The following is an 18,435-nucleotide window of genomic DNA, read 5'->3' on the forward strand; positions in this document are numbered from 1 at the left end:
GAAGTTTTGTTGTTGTTAGTGACTAAGACAATGCATTTCACTTTAATCTTCAGAGCCTGTAATGTATCTTTCAATTATTCACCTTTTAATTCCAACCACAAAAAAAGGCATAAAAGGAAATAAATGGAAGAACGCAATACCACTGGCAATTGTGAAGCAATTTTCTGTATGAGGAAAATATGTAATGCGCACAATCAGCCACATGATGTCGCTCTCCACCTAAAAAGAAATGGTAAGGCAAAAAATCAAAACCTCTCCTCTTTTGCCTGTATACGCAGACAATCAGGGGTTCAGGAGGACGTCAAATACCGTGGCATTGGAATTAAACTACCAATTTCCAGAGGCTTACACATTTTTGTATGATTTGGCTGTATATTCGAAGAAATCGGCGTCCGCGATGCCTCTTCTCCGGCGAGACTCCCTGGGAACTGGGCAGCTGCTGCGGCTGGTTCTGCTACACACGGCCTGGGAGGTGGGCAGCGGCCAGGTCCGTTATTCCCTGCCGGAGGAATCCAAACACGGCACCTTTGTGGGCCGCCTGGCCCAGGACCTGGGGCTGGAGGTGTCGCAGCTGGTGCCTCGGATGTTCCGGATGATCTCCAAAGGCAGGGGAGACTATTTTGAGGTAAATTTGCAGAGCGGCGTTTTGTTTGTTAATTCGCCAGTAGACAGGGAAGAGGTGTGCGGCCAAGGCCCCCTGTGCGCCATTGACCTGGAGGTGATAGTGGACAAACCCCTGAGGATATTTCACGTGGAAGTGGAGATACAGGATATAAATGACAATGCTCCTGTGTTCCCCGTAACTGAATTAAATCTCTTTATATCAGAATCAACACTGTTGGGCTCGCGTTTCCCACTAGAGGGCGCGTTTGACACAGATATTGGTACAAACTCTCTGCTAATCTATAAACTGAGCTCTAATGAATATTTTACTTTAGATGTACAAGTGAGAAATGACCATAATAACTTAGCAGAGCTTGTGTTAAAGAAAGCTCTGGACAGAGAGGAAACCCCTGAGCATCGTTTATTGTTCACCGCCACTGACAGGGGCAAACCGGAGCTGACGGGCACGGTTCAGCTGGTGATCACTGTGCTGGATGCCAATGATAACGCGCCTGTATTTAATCAGTCTGTTTATGAGGTAACTGTGTTGGAAAATACAGCTAATGGGACATTAGTAATCAAACTTAACGCCACCGATTTGGATGAAGGAACTAACAAGAACATTTCATATGCGTTTGGTAATTTTGTGCCTCCCATTGTAAGAGCGGCGTTTAACCTAAATTCCGATACCGGTGAAATCAGGGTGAAAGGAGACCTCGATTACGATCACGTTCAGTTATATGAAATTCGAGTTGAAGCTCAAGATAAAGGTCACCAGCCAATGACGGGACAGTGCAGTGTTTTACTTCATGTTTTAGACGTGAACGATAACGCCCCTGAGCTGGCCGTGACTTCCCTTTTCCTGCCGGTGCCGGAGGACGCTCCCCCGGGGACAGTGGTGGCTCTTATTACCGTCTCCGACCGGGACTCGGGAGACAACGGCAAAGTCACCTGCTCCATCCCCCCGGACCTGCCCTTTCAGCTCGTCTCCACCTTTAAGAATTATCACTCGCTGGTGCTGGCGGAGGCCGTGGATCGGGAGCGAGTGTCTGAATATAAGATCCTGGTGACAGCCAGAGACGAAGGGGCCCCGTCTCTCTCGGCCAGCAGCAGCATTTTGGTGCCGATCGCGGATGTGAACGATAACGCCCCTGCTTTCCCTCAGCCCGTGTACACGGTGTTTGTGAAGGAAAACAACCGTCCCGGGGCCCATCTCTTGAGCGTGTCGGCGTCGGACCCGGACGTGCGGGAAAACGCCTTTGTGAGCTACTCGGTGGTGGAGCGCAGTGTGGGAGAGCAGCAGCCCGTGTCCAGCTACATCTCGGTGCACTCGGAGAGCGGGCACATCTATGGGCTGCAGCCCTTTGACTACGAGGAGCTGCAAGCGCTGCAGTTCCAGGTGAGCGCGAGGGACGCCGGGTTCCCCTCCTTGTGCGGGAACGTGACTGTGCAGCTCTTCGTCCTGGATGAAAATGACAACGCGCCGGCAGTGTCCCCGCCTGGCTCCGGCCGCGGGTCGCCAGGGCCCGAGCTGGTTCCGCTGTCGGCCGGCGCAGGGCACGTGGTGGGCAAGGTCCGAGCGGTGGATGCGGATTCCGGCTACAACGCGTGGCTTCGCTACGAAGTGCAGGAGGCCGGGACTGCGGGGCCTTTCCGGGTGGGTGTGTACAGCGGGGAGATCAGCACCACGCGGGCCTTGGAGGAGGCGGACGGCCCCAGCCAGAGACTCGTGATCCTGGTGAAGGACCATGGGGAGCCGGCGCTGTCAGCGACAGCCACGGTCAGCTTGTCCCTGGTGGAGAGTCCGCAGGCTGTGAAATGGGACTCGAGGCAAAGGGTCGGGAGCGAAAGGCCCTTGGTTGACATGAACGTGTCTTTAACGATCGCCATTTGCTCGTTGTCCGGGCTGTTTGTGTTGGTGATTGTCGTGTACGTTGGCCTTAGTTGCCATCCGGGTCCGGAAGTGATGTGCGGTCCTGGGAAAGCCACCGTGGTGTGCTCGAGCGAGGTGGGGAGTTGGTCCTATTCGCAGCGCCAGAGCCGGAACCTGTGTGTCTGGGAAGGCACCGCCAAGAATGACTTGATGGTTTTCAGCCCCAACTTTCCTCAGTCCTCGGAAAATGGAGAGGCAGGGAAGGGGCAGATTCTCACACCAAATGTGTCTGGCCAGGTGAGTTTCATGAATTTGTTCTATATTTGTTTGTGAATTTTTTAAAAATGTTAATTCCTTAATGTATTTGAAGAAATTAAACTAAGACGTATTGCTTTATAAGCCACCTTTTCGCTCCATTAGATTTAGGAAGACAGTTTCAACATTATTAATTAAAGTGATAATTATTTTTGAGTATGAAATAATAGTAAAAACATATATAGCGGATGAGAGCAGTTGTTCTCTCCTCCGAAGGTGACCAGTTAAAGATACTTCTGAAGAAGGTTCAGGGATCTCCATAATGGGCAATTATGGGAAAACCTGGCCTATAGGTGAACCCCTGGCACATAGATGTTGGTTTATGTTATGAAACATTAGATTTTTATAGCTTTTAGTGGTATTTTATTCTTTCTAAACTAATTGTAATTTTAAATTATCTAAACACACCTTTCATCTTTGATTGTTTCTCAGTAAACTGTTGGTCTCTTCAGTGTCTAGAGGCAGAGAGTTCCACAAGTCGAGAATGTACGGCGTAAAATGTGTTTTATTTTATCAATTTTAAATTGGTTCCTCCTCAGTTTCAATTCTCTTGTTCTTGTATTATGATAAGCTATAAACCAGAATTTTTCACTGATATTTGTCTGTATAATTCGTTATATTGTATGGCTCTTTTCAAGTCCCCTATCACTCATCTCCTCTCTCAACAGTTTTAATCCTTTCAGTATCACCTATTTTTCATTCCAGCTCGCTCGATTACTTTATTTAATTGAATAGTTTCAGTGGAAATTTTAATGGAGGAAAGGTAAATAGCTAAAATATTTTGGTGAGAACAATGCCCTAAGTTATTTTTCTGATGAATTATTATGTATAATATATGAATTATTATGTATACTTTAGCTTTAAACATGAGTAGATGTTGTAACAGTTATTGTTAGTCACAGTTGATAGGAAATTTAAATGTTGACACAGTTGCTGAAAATCATATGGAGCTATAGAGATTTGTGGTTGACAATTGCATCTTCGAAGAAGCAGTAATAGTAATAATAATAATAAGAAGAAAAACACTATTGTTCTAAAGTTGTCATCTGTTGCACAATATAAGCAGAGCAATAATTTTCTGCTTCTGCATTAACTTCAGACTATGCAACATGTTTAGAGTGCTAGACAATTTCAGCAGAGAAATGCAAAGGGAAGAAACAACTTGAAATTACACTTTCTTTTCTTGTTTGGAGCTGGTAATAGGAGATGCAAAGAGAGTGAATGTAAGCCAAGCATTGGCTGACTTTCACACAAATATTGACTTTTAAAATATGTTGCTATAAAAGTAAATAATTATTTCTTGTGGTGTAATTTATTTCAGAAAGAAGATTAAATATTGTGACTTATTTGAAGGAATTCAAATGCTTTCAGATATTAGGATTAGGCTCCCAAAATCACGCCACTTGTTTCCCTTCGTAATTGGTATATACTGGTCATAATAATAGTCCTGATTGTCTTCTCATTTATTCCTGAGATCAATAGAGTTATGAAGTGAAAAAACATGGAATGTGAGAGAAAAATTTGGCTGAATATTAATTTGCTGAGAGGTTGCAAGTGTCTGTAATATGAAGATCATGAAGATGTAATTATATTTATAAGTATAGAATGTCATTTTAAAACTATGGGATTTTGGTGCTGAAAAGAGACAATAGAAAGTTTTAGAAACGAAAACTGTGATTTTTTACATTAAAGGGAAATTGTACCTTTCTCTTATTCCTTCCATTCAGGGTAGGTACTAGAAACTGACTCCAGACGACAGAACATTCAGATTTAAGTATATATACGTAACCCTTCTGCCTGAAAGAGTTGTCAGCAACAAGGGCCAGGTTCAATATCTAGGGGATCCATTCCAATAACACAATGCAAACCAGCTCGAGCCCCCACCCAGTGACCTGGGACAAATATATACCACCCCTGCTGGGCACCTCCAAGAGGCAATACTTCCCCTCTCCCAAGCACCTAGTCTGAGTGTAGCAGAAAGCCTTTTAATAACAGAGAGAAACAATGTGGCATTATGTTGGGGAAATACCACCAACAGGATTCATAACACAACCCATGAGCAAAAAACCCACCCCAAGCAAATTGGGGCATGCCCTTTTCCCAAAAGTCCAATGACCCAAAAGTCTCTGTCCCTGGTCAGGGCAGCCCCAGAGTTCGAAAGTTTATCTGCAGAGCTTTACCTCCCAACCTGGGTGGAGATGGAGGTAACAGGCACCTTACATCATCTGAAGCTGACCATCCCACAGCTCCATAGGCCTTCACTCCACTCCACCAGCCACCCCGCTAACTGCTTTGCCCAGTGCCGTAGCTCCACAAGCAGGTCCCCCGTCCCAAGAGCTGCTCTGCGTCCCACCAGCAGCTACCACTGTCCTATGAACTGCTCCACCAGCCTGTCCACAAGGTACTCCAGCCCTCCTGCAAACTTCTCCACAATATATCTTCAGGCTCCCACACTACTAAACACAACACTCAGTGATTTCAGCTCTTAGTCAGTTCAGCTCTTTGGTGAATTCAGCTTGTAGCAGGGGAGCCTCAGTGCTGGTGCACCATTAGCCCAAAGTGAGCTCAGCAGTCTGTAACTAGACTCCTAATGAAATCAAAATTAGCTCTGATATTCCACAGTGGAGAGAGGAGGAAGTGCAATTAGCATGTAAGGCCCTCACCAAAGGGCCCATGCCACCAAGTATAAATACTTGTCCCCAACCTCTCTCAATTCATAGAGTTTTGGAACCCATGACCCTTGCCTAGCAAGTGCTACTTAGTTGATGGTGAGTCCGTCCATCATAACAAAAGGCCAAGTACAGTTCCAAGCACAGTTCCCATAATCAGGGTAATAACAATTTATTCTTCCTCCCCCAATAACAGAGACACTGGGGATCCCACAGCAGCCAAAGTGACCATTTGGGCAGCTATGGCCTCATTCTAGGCGGGGTGGGTGTGCCTATGCAAATGATATCAGCTCTTGAAGTTCTTTTCCACAACTTGCCACACCTCACCACCAGATGTCAGGATGGAGCTCATCCTGACACTGCTTACATATAGATGAACATATTTATATTAAAAGTTCAAACTGAGGAGTTCAGGCCAGGAGGGAACACTGCTACATTTTGGGTGAGGCATGCTTTTTAAAAAATGCTCCTAAATGAAAAGGGATTTTTTTCTTTTAAATCAATAGAAAACAAACACTTTTGGAAGGGTCTTTCTTCAGTCACTGTGTACTGATTGTAACTCTGGTTTGAAGAATTTGCTAAATTTAAAAGTACCTCAAATTCTTCTCCTTCCCTTTCAGACAGTGTCTGAATTGCTGAACTGCTGTACTTTAGTTAAGAAAACTCCCGTTTCCGAATAATTTCTGAAAATTATGTTGTGACAAATGGAATTTTCTGTAATATTTTCATGTGCCTAAGTTTCCTTCTGTAGTTACTCAGTGGATGCAAAAGGGACTTGGAACAGAGTAGGAAACATGAGTTGTGTGTCTCCTAGCTGTATGGGGTGGAATGAATGGGTCATTAAAGAACTGGTTGAAACTGACCCAGATAAACAGAGGCTCCAGAAAGACAATGAGACCACACGCATGCACGCACGCACGCAGGCAAGGACTGAAAAATTGACATCTAACAGCAGGAAACCCTGTTAGGCAGAACATGTGAACTCGTCTGGAGAAGAAAGGAGAAAGGTATCAAGTGACTGGAATAAGGGCTGTGCTTTGGAGAGACATACAGCTCTTATCTGGGACTGAGGACCAGGAAGAAAGCCAGAGCCAGCTTGTACTGGCTGGACCAGGATGGACTATGTCTTAATCTTTGCCCCTCTTTGCAACCTAAGGACTTCCATATACTGTGTGCCAAGTGACTAATACATTATTACCTTGTTTTGAAATGGCTGCCTGCTGTTGCTGAAAATATTCACTGAAAGCCTTTTGCATGAAAGAGGGACAGTGCAAGCCTTCCATCAGAATCTGTCTTGCCTGGATTTGCTACAGAGAATCATGGTCAGATACAGTGATCACTAGTGCCTGAAAGCTCAGTTTTTGGAATTTCGGAGACCATGGGCCTGCTCCTCAGGAACTGTGTGAATCCTTGGGGTTTGGCATATTAAAAGGGTCACTGTCAAGGGACTGGTTATTGCTGGGGCATAAACCAGACTCTGTGGATCCATGACAGATGTCACTGTCCTTTTAGGTGTACAATCTTCTCTTCAGCCTCCGGAATGACATTGCAGCCATTATTTTAAATGGCTGCCTAACAATATCTTTTCAAATTGGATAATCCTGTTAACATTCTTCAGAAAGAAATTGCAATCATTTAATAATTTCTCTGGAGGTATTTAAAGGTCCATAAAAATAATAACTCTATTTGGTCAAAATTCAGAAAGAAGGTATTAGATATTTTTACAGACAGTAAGTATAATTAACAAAATTGCTGGGTAAATGATTCATATGGACAGCAGTTCTCTGCCCTAATCAACAGATATATAATTTATTCCAGATTATTTCTTCACCATGAAGGAGTTTAATAATAGTTTTAAAATTAGTCTTGCATAATCCTTCAATATTATCTGTAACTGGCGTCCCTGGGTATTTAATTTCCTCCCAAAGACTCAAAGATTGTAAATGTAGTATCCTACATTTGGAGAGTCCAATCAGCAGTATTTCTGTTTTGTATAGTTTTAATTTTGTTTCCTAAAGCATAGAACATTAATCCAGAATGCAGGCATCCTCAATGATAGATTATAGGGCCTGGGGTGTAAGTGTTCATGTCTAATGGTTAGAGTCAGGCACATGGAACCAGAACTGGGGTCAGAGTCAGGTGTCAAGCCAAAGGTCAGAGCTGGAGTCATGTGTAGCGCATAGAAGCAGGGATCTGGAATGAGCCAGGAAAGGAGGAACAGAGAGGGATCTTGAATAAGGATGACAGGAACCAGGAACAGGCAGAAAGGCAGGGCTCAGGCAGTATCAGCAAGTTAGGAATTAATCTAGTTGCTCAGATAACATCTGTGCCTCTTTCTGGTTTAGGTAGAGCATCCCAGCTAGTTGGTCTGCTGGATATCTCCCCCAGCCAGGAGCTTTGTGGGTGGGGCCTTTGCAAGATAGAGCTTCACTGGCTCCCTTCTCAACTGGGTCAGGTGGGTTGCTGGGTGGTGGCCTTGGTGTGAGGACTGTGTAGGGACACCTGGGCAGAAGTTCAAGGACTGTGATCCATCACATAGATTTACATGATCGTGTTAAAGCATAATAGCATCAGCTTAGATCAACACTTTTTGATGTATCCTGTTATAAAAGCAAATAATAGAGGAAACTTGGGTATGCCTGATACATTCTTCTTTCCAACTTTATAACATTGGCCACGGACCACTCTGTAGATCAGAAATATACCAATGAAAATTAAGGCTGGATATAAATATTGTTATGCATTGAACGAAGAAAAGCCACACAACCCGGTCAAAAGCCTTCTGAGCATTAGAGAGAATGAAATCATTGCTTGACATTTTGCTGTCCAATGGTGATTAGAAAAGCTGCTTCCAGTTATATGTACAGATTTATATGGATGTATTTATTTTCATATTACCTTTTCAATTCTAATAGCATATGTCAAACTGTTCTATAGTGGCTCAAGAGAGTGGCTACTAACGTCAGTGGTATGTTAGAAAACAGGCCACAAACCCCAAACTGGCTGTGAGTTCTCTGGTTAGATTTAAACAACCAGTTATCAAGTGTAAACTCCTCAGGCACTATAACAACCTTAACATGGAGTCAGAAACAGTCTGATCTGTCTTTCCATCCAGGGGAGCTTGCCTGTGGGATAGATGATTCTCAGGTTACTCCCACTCCCAAAGGACCAGTCACTTACCTCAGGTCAATTGCACCTTAGATCGCAAACCAAAGACAATACTTGTAGCCAATCCTATAATAAACTATCTAAAGATTTATTATGTAAAAAAAGGAGACAAGAGAGTTGTTTACAAGATTAAAGCAGGGAAATATATATACATACAAATAAGTTCCAATCTTAAATTAAAAACAAACAAACAAACCAGAAGCTTTTATAATAAGCAAGCTCTGTATGTCCTGTAGGGCTAACTCAGGCTAAGCACTGGGGATCTTTTGGTCATCCTTTCCACCTCACAGTCCAAGCAGCATAAAGATACACTTCCTTCTTGTGAGGGGTTTTTACCCCTTCCCTCCTTCTGCTTCAAGTGAAAACTTAGCTGGTTGGAGGAATTCACTTGAACCTTTCCTCTTCATTGGCAGGTGGGGGAAGGGAAGGAGAAGGGGGCATGGAAAGGCAGGATAGAGCAGAACAATCAACAAAAGGTTTTATTCTCTGATGTTCCATAATAGTTCATCTGGTGTCAATGGGCCTTTTTGTCAGGTGGGACATAACACCTTCTATTGGATACTAGTACTTCACACTAGTTAATACTTCTCTCCTGTCTCCTGACTTATACAGTTACAGGGGCTCACAATGCAAATGCTCATATATTACCTTACAACATGGGATATGGATGTTTTAAGTGAGATTAATTCATGCAGCAACTTACAAGCATTCAATAAAGTCTAAACACTAAGCACATTATTATAATTCTAATACCTATTTTAAGAATACTAATACAGAGATGAACCAGACTGATTTCAGCTATTTGTTTGTCAGTATTCAAGTAAGGCCTGGGGACCTTGGCATAAGCTGGCACCTGCTTTGCCAGCATCACAGCATAGACAGAGCCATTATGTTAGTGACATTATTCATGAAAAAAGTTGGGAGATATGATTATTAGATACGAATTTCCCTTTTGCAGCAGCAAGACCACTGTAGCATTTATTAGTCTCATTTTATTTCTGTAATTTTCAGTGGTAGGCATGGACCCAGTTTGCCAAATTGGGGCTTCTGTTATCACCCACAACTTATTTTAATTTACATTTATATATACATTTTAAATCCCAGTTGTTCCCCCTTGTCTTATTTCTTTCTTGTCTTTCTTTTGAATATACTTGTGTGTTAAGTTTAACCAATGCTAATTCATTATACTGTTTATTTTTATTCTATTTTAACTCATTATTTCAGGCTATTGATTTTATTAAAGGATAAACTGGCTTATTTCCAAAGGTTTTAATCATCCTTCTATATCTGTGACCTGCTGGCTTCTTGAGATCCTGGAGATTTTCCTCTGGTTATGTCAATAATTCCAGGAAATGTGTGGCATCTCCTGATTTTTGAAATAAGGAAACATTGAAAAGTATCCAAAGCATTTCAGGATATGAGAAAGCTTGTGTGTGGAGCACTGTGCAAACAGTTCATTAATGATAGTCCTTGGCTCAGACAGCTTCCAATATAAAATGGAGTTTACTAGTCTGAAAGGCTTAGGTCTCTAAGAGCTAGAAATATTAATGCTTTTTTCCCTTTGTGATTTTAAAACAAGATAAAATACCATACTTTTACATTTGGTGTGTGCACTGACTTAGAGTGTATGTGGTAGACTCCAGTCTTCTGGCAAGATAAATAACCTTTTCCCTATCCTGAAAATTTAAACAAGTTTCCTGTAATAGTTTTGGGCTGGTTGATTCTCTGGACCCTTTCAGATCAATGACAGCTGACGTGACCTTAATAAAGATTTCTTTAAAAAGGAGCCCATAAACTGGAGCATGTTATTGGCTCGTTCCATTTCTGGTAAATTAATTAAATGCGGAGTAGAGTTTCTGGCTATGTTCCCTAGGCCACCTGTTTGATAGATACTTTTAAATAATTACTCTGAATCTTGCTGATCTTTATTTCCACTCTGTGGCTTTTCTGTTTTCAAGACTTCCACCTCTTAATACGAAGTGAGCTTCCACTAGCCTTTCCTGAGAGGCCTCTGTGCCGTTTCATATATTTCAGGATAGCCGGAAGAGCACCAACCTGTTCTGAAAGTTTCATGTTTCCATTGTGCAATGCATTAAGAATTTCCATTACTTTCATTAAATTAATTCAGTGGCTTCTTGAGCTATTCCACTGCAATGTGTCTTTGTCGTGGACTGCTCAGGTGGGGAGTTGTAAGAGGACGCCCGCAGTCAGGTGGATTCTGACTGGAGAAGATCCGAATTGCCAAGCCACCATGTTTTTGTCGGCTCGTTTTAAGTTCAGCCATCTTCTAATCTAGAGAGAAAGTTCCTTAGGGCTTTTGAGTTGCTTTCTAGAGGCGAGGCATTGCTGGGGGAGCAGAGCTCTGGCTGTAGCGATCTGTCACAATATAGGGTCACTTGATGTCTACCCGATAATTTATATTTAGAAACACAGGTAGAGATTTTGCAAAATGTCTATTATTCACCAGGCATGAAGTAATGGTGTGGGGATATTTATTCAGAAATACGTCATATTACAGAGTAAAACGAGCACCCAGCCTGGGCAAAAGGGAAAATGTTCCTTGAATTTTCACATTCACTTCACTAACAATTACTGTCACAACACCTAACTTACATGTAGTTGTAGTTAGCAGGCCTATTATAGTTCATTGTGACTTGTTAGTTCCATTCTGTGTACAGACATTCACTGTAAAGGGACTCACCAATGCATTTCGTAAAATAAGGTGGAAAGTTTTCAAATGAAAGTGTACTTTAAAACCCGAACAAGAATGATGTTTTACGTTTTCTTTTACTGAACACCTGAAAGATGGAAAGCCTTTAACTTTCTGCATTCAGATAAGTATAAAAACCATATTATATATTTCCAGTTAGCTGATGCATATTTCCTCTTAGCAAAAGACAAAACAAGTATGAGAGATCATTAATTTAAATACTAACTTAGCTAACACTAATATTGGGGGCGGAGACCAGGCTACAAGAATCTCACCTCAGGGACGGCAAAAAGATTAGACGCCATGTACTACAACCCACAGCATCAGCATTGCTCCAGACTTTTAACGATTATTCCTTCTGAAATTAAGTTCCGATGAAAGGACAATCTACAAAAAATAGATTAGAGCCAATAATTAAGTATAGTTGATCAAAAGAGTCCTTATACCATAATGGGAGGGCGGAACGGGGAACAGGAAGGAATGATGATTAAATATAAGGAAAAGAAAGAGCTAGCAACAGACTTTATATGTACACCACAAGGTGTCGCTGTTGACTGAACGTACATTTTCATTGAAGGAAAAAAGACAGCTCCTCCCACCGTATTCATAACAACATCTGCAGCAAATCAGAGACTGATCGGCATTGCAAAGGTTCAGTTCGAGTCGTGGAAGGCAAAGACGTGGCAGGATATATTAAAGCATATTTATTTTCAGGCAAAAACTTGGATTTTATTTGTTAGCCGGCTCTCTCCGCATTCGCAATGAATCTTCTCTGGCGAGACTCCCTGGGAACCGGGCAGCTGCTGCGGCTGGTTCTGCTACACACGGCCTGGGAGGTGGGCAGCGGCCAGGTCCGTTATTCCCTGCCGGAGGAATCCAAACACGGCACCTTTGTGGGCCGCCTGGCCCAGGACCTGGGGCTGGAGGTGTCGGAGCTGGTGCCTCGGATGTTCCGGATGGTCTCCAAAGGCAGGGGAGACTATTTTGAGGTAAATTTTCAGAGCGGCGTTTTGTTTGTTAATTCGCCAGTAGACAGGGAAGAGGTGTGCGGCCAGAGCCCCTTGTGCGCCATTGACCTGGAGGTGATAGTGGACAAACCCCTGAGGATATTTCACGTGGAAGTGGAGATACAGGGTATAAATGACAATGCTCCTGTTTTCTCGATAAACGAAGAAAACCTGAGTATAGCAGAATCACTGACGCTTCCAGGTTCGCGTTTCCCACTAGAGGGCGCATCTGATGCAGATTTTGGTACAAACTCGCTGCTAACCTATAAACTCAGCCCAAGTGAATATTTCACCATAAAGGTGCAAACTAATGAAGAGCAAAGTAAATCTTTAATCCTTGTTTTACAGCAATCTCTGGACAGAGAGGAAACCCCTGAGCATCGTTTATTGTTCCCCGCCACTGACAGGGGCAAACCGGAGCTGACCGGCACAGTTCAGCTGGTGATCACTGTGCTGGATGTGAATGATAACGCCCCTTCTTTTCATCAATCTAGTTATAAGGTTCGATTGTTAGAAAATACAGCTGATGGATCAATGGTAATTAAAGTGAACGCAACCGACTTAGATGAGGGAATTAATAAGGATATTTTATATACACTCCGCGGTGTTACTCAACCCAATGTAAGTGCCACGTTTAGAATAGATTCAAATACTGGAGAGATCAGAGTAAATGGAGAACTGGATTTCGAAAACACTAAATTACATGAAGTTCGAGTAGAGGCCACTGACAAAGGTAATTTCCCATTATCTGGGCACTGCAGTGTTTTCGTAGAAGTGTTAGACGTGAACGATAACGCCCCTGAGTTAACAATAACGTCTCACTCTCTGCCGGTGCCGGAGGACACTCCCCCGGGGACAGTGGTGGCTCTTATTAGCGTCTCCGACCGGGACTCGGGAGACAACGGCAAAGTCACCTGCTCCATCCCCCCGGACCTGCCCTTTCAGCTCGTCTCCACCTTTAAGAATTATCACTCGCTGGTGCTGGCGGAGGCCGTGGATCGGGAGCGAGTGTCTGAATATAAGATCCTGGTGACAGCCAGAGACGAAGGGGCCCCGTCTCTCTCGGCCAGCAGCAGCATTTTGGTGCCGATTGCGGATGTGAACGATAACGCCCCTGCTTTCCCTCAGCCCGTGGACACGGTGTTTGTGAAGGAAAACAACCGTCCCGGGGCCCATCTCTTGAGCGTGTCGGCGTCGGACCCGGACGTGCGGGAAAACGCCTTTGTGAGCTACTCGGTGGTGGAGCGCAGTGTGGGAGAGCAGCAGCCCGTGTCGAGCTACATCTCGGTGCACTCGGAGAGCAGGCACATCTATGGGCTGCAGCCCTTTGACTACGAGGAGCTGCAAGTGCTGCAGTTCCAGGTGAGTGCGAGGGACGCCGGGTTCCCCTCCTTGTGCGGGAACGTGACTGTGCAGCTCTTCGTCCTGGATGAAAATGACAACGCGCCGGCATTGTCCCCGCCTGGCTCCGGCCGCGGGTCGCCAGGGCCCGAGCTGGTTCCGCTGTCGGCCGGCGCAGGGCACGTGGTGGGCAAGGTCCGAGCGGTGGATGCGGATTCCGGCTACAACGCGTGGCTTCGCTACGAAGTGCAGGAGGCCGGGACTGCGGGGCCTTTCCGGGTGGGTGTGTACAGCGGGGAGATCAGCACCACGCGGGCCTTGGAGGAGACGGACGGCCCCAGCCAGAGACTCGTGATCCTGGTGAAGGACCATGGGGAGCCGGCGCTGTCAGCGACAGCCACGGTCAGCCTGTCCCTGGTGGAGAGTCCGCAGGCTGTGAAATGGGACTCGAGGCAAAGGGTCGGGAGCGAAAGGCCCTTGGTCGACATCAACGTGTCTTTAATGATCGCCATTTGCTCGTTGTCCGGGCTGTTTGTGTTGGTGATTGTCGTGTACGTTGGCCTGAGATGCCTCCCGGGTCCGGAAGTGATGTGCGGTCCTGGGAAAGCCACCGTGGTGTGCTCGAGCGAGGTGGGGAGTTGGTCCTATTCCCAGCGCCAGAGCCAGAACCTGTGTGTCTGGGAAGGCACCGCCAAGAATGACCTGATGGTTTTCAGTCCCAACTGCTGTAATTGGGCAGAGAAAAGTGGGACAGTGAAGGAACAGGAGTTGGCACCAAATTAATCTGGCCAGGTGAGTTTCATGAATCTGTTCTATATTTATTACGTATTCAAATATTTTGAGATCTAAATGTGGGTTGACAGGATTGTTTTCCATGAAAATGTAATAGAAATAAATTAAACCCGATTGTATTGCGTTAGAAGAGATGTTTATGAGGACAGTTTATATATTTTAATTGCAGTGGTAGTTTATTTTGGGGAATGAAATGGTAGTGATATGTCTGCTGTATCAGAGCAATTGCCCTTCAGTTTGGTATCTTGTTTCTGACGGTGACCAGTTAGGGATGCTTCTGAGGAAAGTTCAGGGATCTCCATAATGGACAATTATGGGATAACCTGAGTATATGTGAAACTCAGTGCTAACCTCTGGCATATAGCTTTTGGCTTATGTCCACAAACATTAGGTTTGATATAACTTTTTTGTATTATATTATATCTAAAGTAACTGGCTTTAAATTATCTAGATGACATCTAATCTTTTTTGTTTCCCAGTAAACTCTGGGTCTTGTAATGTGTCCTGGCAGAGAGTTCCACAGGTGGATAGATCATGGTGCAAAAATATGCTTCCTTTTTTTAGTTTACAATTAATTCCTCCTCAGTTTTATTGAATGCCCCCCCCCAATTCTTATATGAGGAAAAATGGGGAACTAGAGTATTTCCCTGACTTCCTCTGTGTCATTCATTATGTTAAATGCTTTTATAATGTCCGCTCTCACTCATCTCTTTTCTAAACAGCTCGGCCATATAAAACTGAATTGCCTGACGCTTAAAGTAACCCCATGGTCTACTCCCCCACATGCTCCAGTGAATGCTACTACCATTGCTCCAGGGGCAGGACTGGAGCAGGAGGTAATCCTAGCAAACTATATTAGGATTAACAACGAGGAGCACTTTAGAGACTAACAAATTTATTTGGGCATAAGCTTTCATGGGCTTTTGTGGGCTCTAACCCACTTCATCAGATGCACGGAGTGAAAAATACAGTAGGTATGTATAAATATACAGCACATTAAAAGATGGGAGTTGCCTTGCCAAGTCGGGGGGGGGGGTCAGTGCTAACGAGGCCAATTCATTCAGGGTGGATGTGGCCCATTCCCAACAGTTGACAAGAAGGTGTGAGTATCAGAGGGAAAATTACCATCCTAGCCACTATGGATATAGAAGCTCTCTACACCAACATTCCACATAGAGATGGACAACAAGCCATCAGGAACAGTATCCCTGATAATATCATGGCAGACCTGGTGGCTGAGCTTTGTGACTTTGTCCTCACCCACTATTTCAGATTTGGGGATGATTTATACCTTCAAGTCAGTGGCACTGCTATGGGTACCCACATGGCCCCACAGTATGCCAACATTTTTATGGCTGACTTAGAACAGTGCTTCCTCAGCTCTCATCCCCTAGCACCCTTACTCTACTTGCTCTACTCTACATTGATGACATCTTCATCATCTGGACCCATGGGAAGGAGGCTCTTGAGGAATTCCACCAGGATTTCAACAATTTCCACCCCACCATCAACCTCAGCCTGGACCCATCCACACAAGAGATTCACTTCCTGGACACTACAGTGCAAATAAGCGATGGTCACATAAACACCACCCTATACCGGAAACCTACTGTCCGCTATACTTACCTACATGCCTCCAGCTTTCATCCAGACCACATGCCACGATCCACTCTCTACAGCCAAGCCCTAAAATACAACTGCATTTGCTCCAATCCCTCAGACAGAGACAAACACCTACAGGATCTCTATCAAGCATTCTTAAAACTACAATACCCACCAGGGGAAGTGAAGAAATAGATTGACAGAGCCAGAAGGGTACCCAGAAGTCACGTACTACAGGACAGGCCCAACAAAGAAAGTAACAGAATGCCACTAGCCATCACCTACAGCCCCCAACTAAAACCTCTCCAACACATCATCAAGGATCTTCAACCTATCCTATCACTCTCACAGACCTTGGGAAGCAGGCCAGTCCTCGCTTACAGACAGCCTCCCAACCTGAAGCAAATACTCACCAGCAACTACACACCACACAACAGAAACACTAACCCAGGAACCAATCCCTGCAACAAACCCCGTTGCCATCTCTGTCCGCATATCTATTCAAGGAAAACCATCATAGGACCTAACCACATCAGCCACACCATCAGGGGCTCGTTCACCTGCACATCTACCAATGTGATATATGCCATCATGTGCCAGCAATGCCCCTCTGCCATGTACATTGACCAAACCGGACAGTCTCTATGCAAAAGAATAAATTAACATAAATCAGACATCAAGAATTGTAACATTCAAAAACCAGTAGGAGAGCACTTCCAATCTCCCTGGACACTCAATAACAGACTTAAAAGTGGCCATTCTTCAACAAAAAACCTTCAAAAACAGACTTCAATGAGAAACTGCAGAACTGGAATTAATTTGCAAACTTTACACCATCAAATTAGGCCTGAATAAAGACTGGGAGCGGCTGGGTCCCTACAAAAATAAATTTTCCCTATGTTGCTATTCACCACTTATTGTCAACTGTTGGGAATGGGCCCTGTCCACCCTGATTGAATTGGCCTCTTTAGCACTGACCCCCCACTTGGTAAGGCAACTCCCATCTTTTCATGTGCTGTATATTTATACCTGCCTACTGTATTTTTCACTCCATGCATCTGAGGAAGTGGGTTATAGCCCACGAAAGCTTATGACCAAATAAATTTGTTAGTCTCTAAGGTGCCAGAAGGACTCCTCATTGTTTTTGCTATACAGACTAACACAGCTACCCCTCTGAAACCTATATTAGGATTGAGTCTTGGGAGTGTAGTGAAGCATTTATCAAAAATTCTAAGGTAAATGGCATAGACTAAGGGCTGGACTCTGGAGGGACATAGCATCCCACATCATTTTGGTCAAGAAAAGTTTGATAAAGGAGGATGACAGACTTCTGGTAAAAGTGTAATTGGCTTTGGCTGAATTCCCTATAACTGTACCATTGGCCAAGGTCTACCTTGAATGCAAGAATTTTAAAGGAGATGTTAAAATTGGAAATCTAGTTTCCCACTGATGTTTTAATTAGTAGTGATATTCTAGCCATGTCTAAGCAGGTTAATATCATGACTCGCAGTCAGAAGGAGTATTGCTTTGCCTTGCCTGGCTTGTCTGTGGACAGCAGGGAGGGCTTTGGGTGTGTGTGTGTGAAAATGCCCCCCAGTTCTTTGTCAGCTGAAAGTAACAGTTTGTCCCCTGAGGAGGGGTTTGGAGATCTCATTGCTTTGCCAGAGTCTGTTCTTAGCATAAATGAGACTCACAAGGAATTTGTGGGGGCATAACATGCTGATCCTTCCCTGGACAAGGAGAGGGATAAGGCTCAGAATAATACCGCATCTGTGAAAGAAAAGGGCTGATTTTTTTCTAGAAAGAGGCTTGTTGTACAAGGAGGCTCCCATAGGGAAAAATTGATGCCGTACTGAGGTTTACAAGTGGGTACTGGTGCTTGTTGAGCCTAGGATAGAGTTGCTGAAGCTAGCTCATGATTGTCCCTTTTCTGGACACTTAGGAGTGGAGACAACCTTGTGATAGGCTAAAACAGAATTTCTATTGAACTCACATTTTTGAGATGGTGAAAGATTACTGCAAGATTTTTGTTTTATGTCAAAAGAGTTAGAGGTTAAAGGGACCATGTGAGACATCTGACCTGACCTTTGCCTATCATTAAGGTGGTGTTTGCCAGGGTATTTGTAGATATTATGGGACCCCTACCCAGACCTTCCAGAAATGGGAAAATATAAACTGATCGTGGTGGATTCTGCCAGCAGGTACCTGTAGCAGAGCGATAACTCACCGGTGCGGCACCTCCTGCTGGTTGTCTGGGAATTAGCTCTTTTCCAGTTTATGGAGCACCCTCTGCAGGCCAGTGTCTCGCCTGCCACTGGTCCCCACGTCCCTCCCAGACCCTGGTGCCCCTTTACC

The 18,435-nt window shown here is 44.3% G+C and overlaps 2 protein-coding genes across 4 annotated transcripts in view; both read left to right on the plus strand.

Moving 5' to 3' along the window:
• Positions 1–295: 295 nt before the first annotated feature.
• LOC140915797 (protocadherin alpha-C2-like) overlaps positions 296–18,435 on the plus strand; it is a 323,023-nt gene continuing 304,883 nt past the window's right edge. Inside the window, exons 1-2 of one of the 3 annotated variants that reach the window (XM_073356107.1) lie at positions 296–2,773; positions 6,081–6,163. In XM_073356107.1, the coding sequence (XP_073212208.1) occupies positions 398–2,773; positions 6,081–6,140 (2,436 nt within the window). In that variant the 5' untranslated portion in view covers positions 296–397 and the 3' untranslated portion in view covers positions 6,141–6,163. Of the gene's footprint in view, positions 2,774–4,112; positions 4,178–6,080; positions 6,164–18,435 lie in introns of those variants that run through there. The other 2 variants (XM_073356108.1, XM_073356102.1) reach the window with 2 other exon arrangements.
• LOC140916403 (protocadherin alpha-13-like) lies at positions 12,100–14,469 on the plus strand. The gene has a single exon (XM_073358059.1). The coding sequence runs from the start codon at positions 12,100–12,102 to the stop codon at positions 14,467–14,469; it is 2,370 nt and encodes a 789-aa protein (XP_073214160.1).

The sequence above is a fragment of the Lepidochelys kempii genome, chromosome 8 (assembly GCF_965140265.1).
Source record: "Lepidochelys kempii isolate rLepKem1 chromosome 8, rLepKem1.hap2, whole genome shotgun sequence".
Lineage (NCBI taxonomy): Eukaryota > Metazoa > Chordata > Testudines > Cheloniidae > Lepidochelys > Lepidochelys kempii.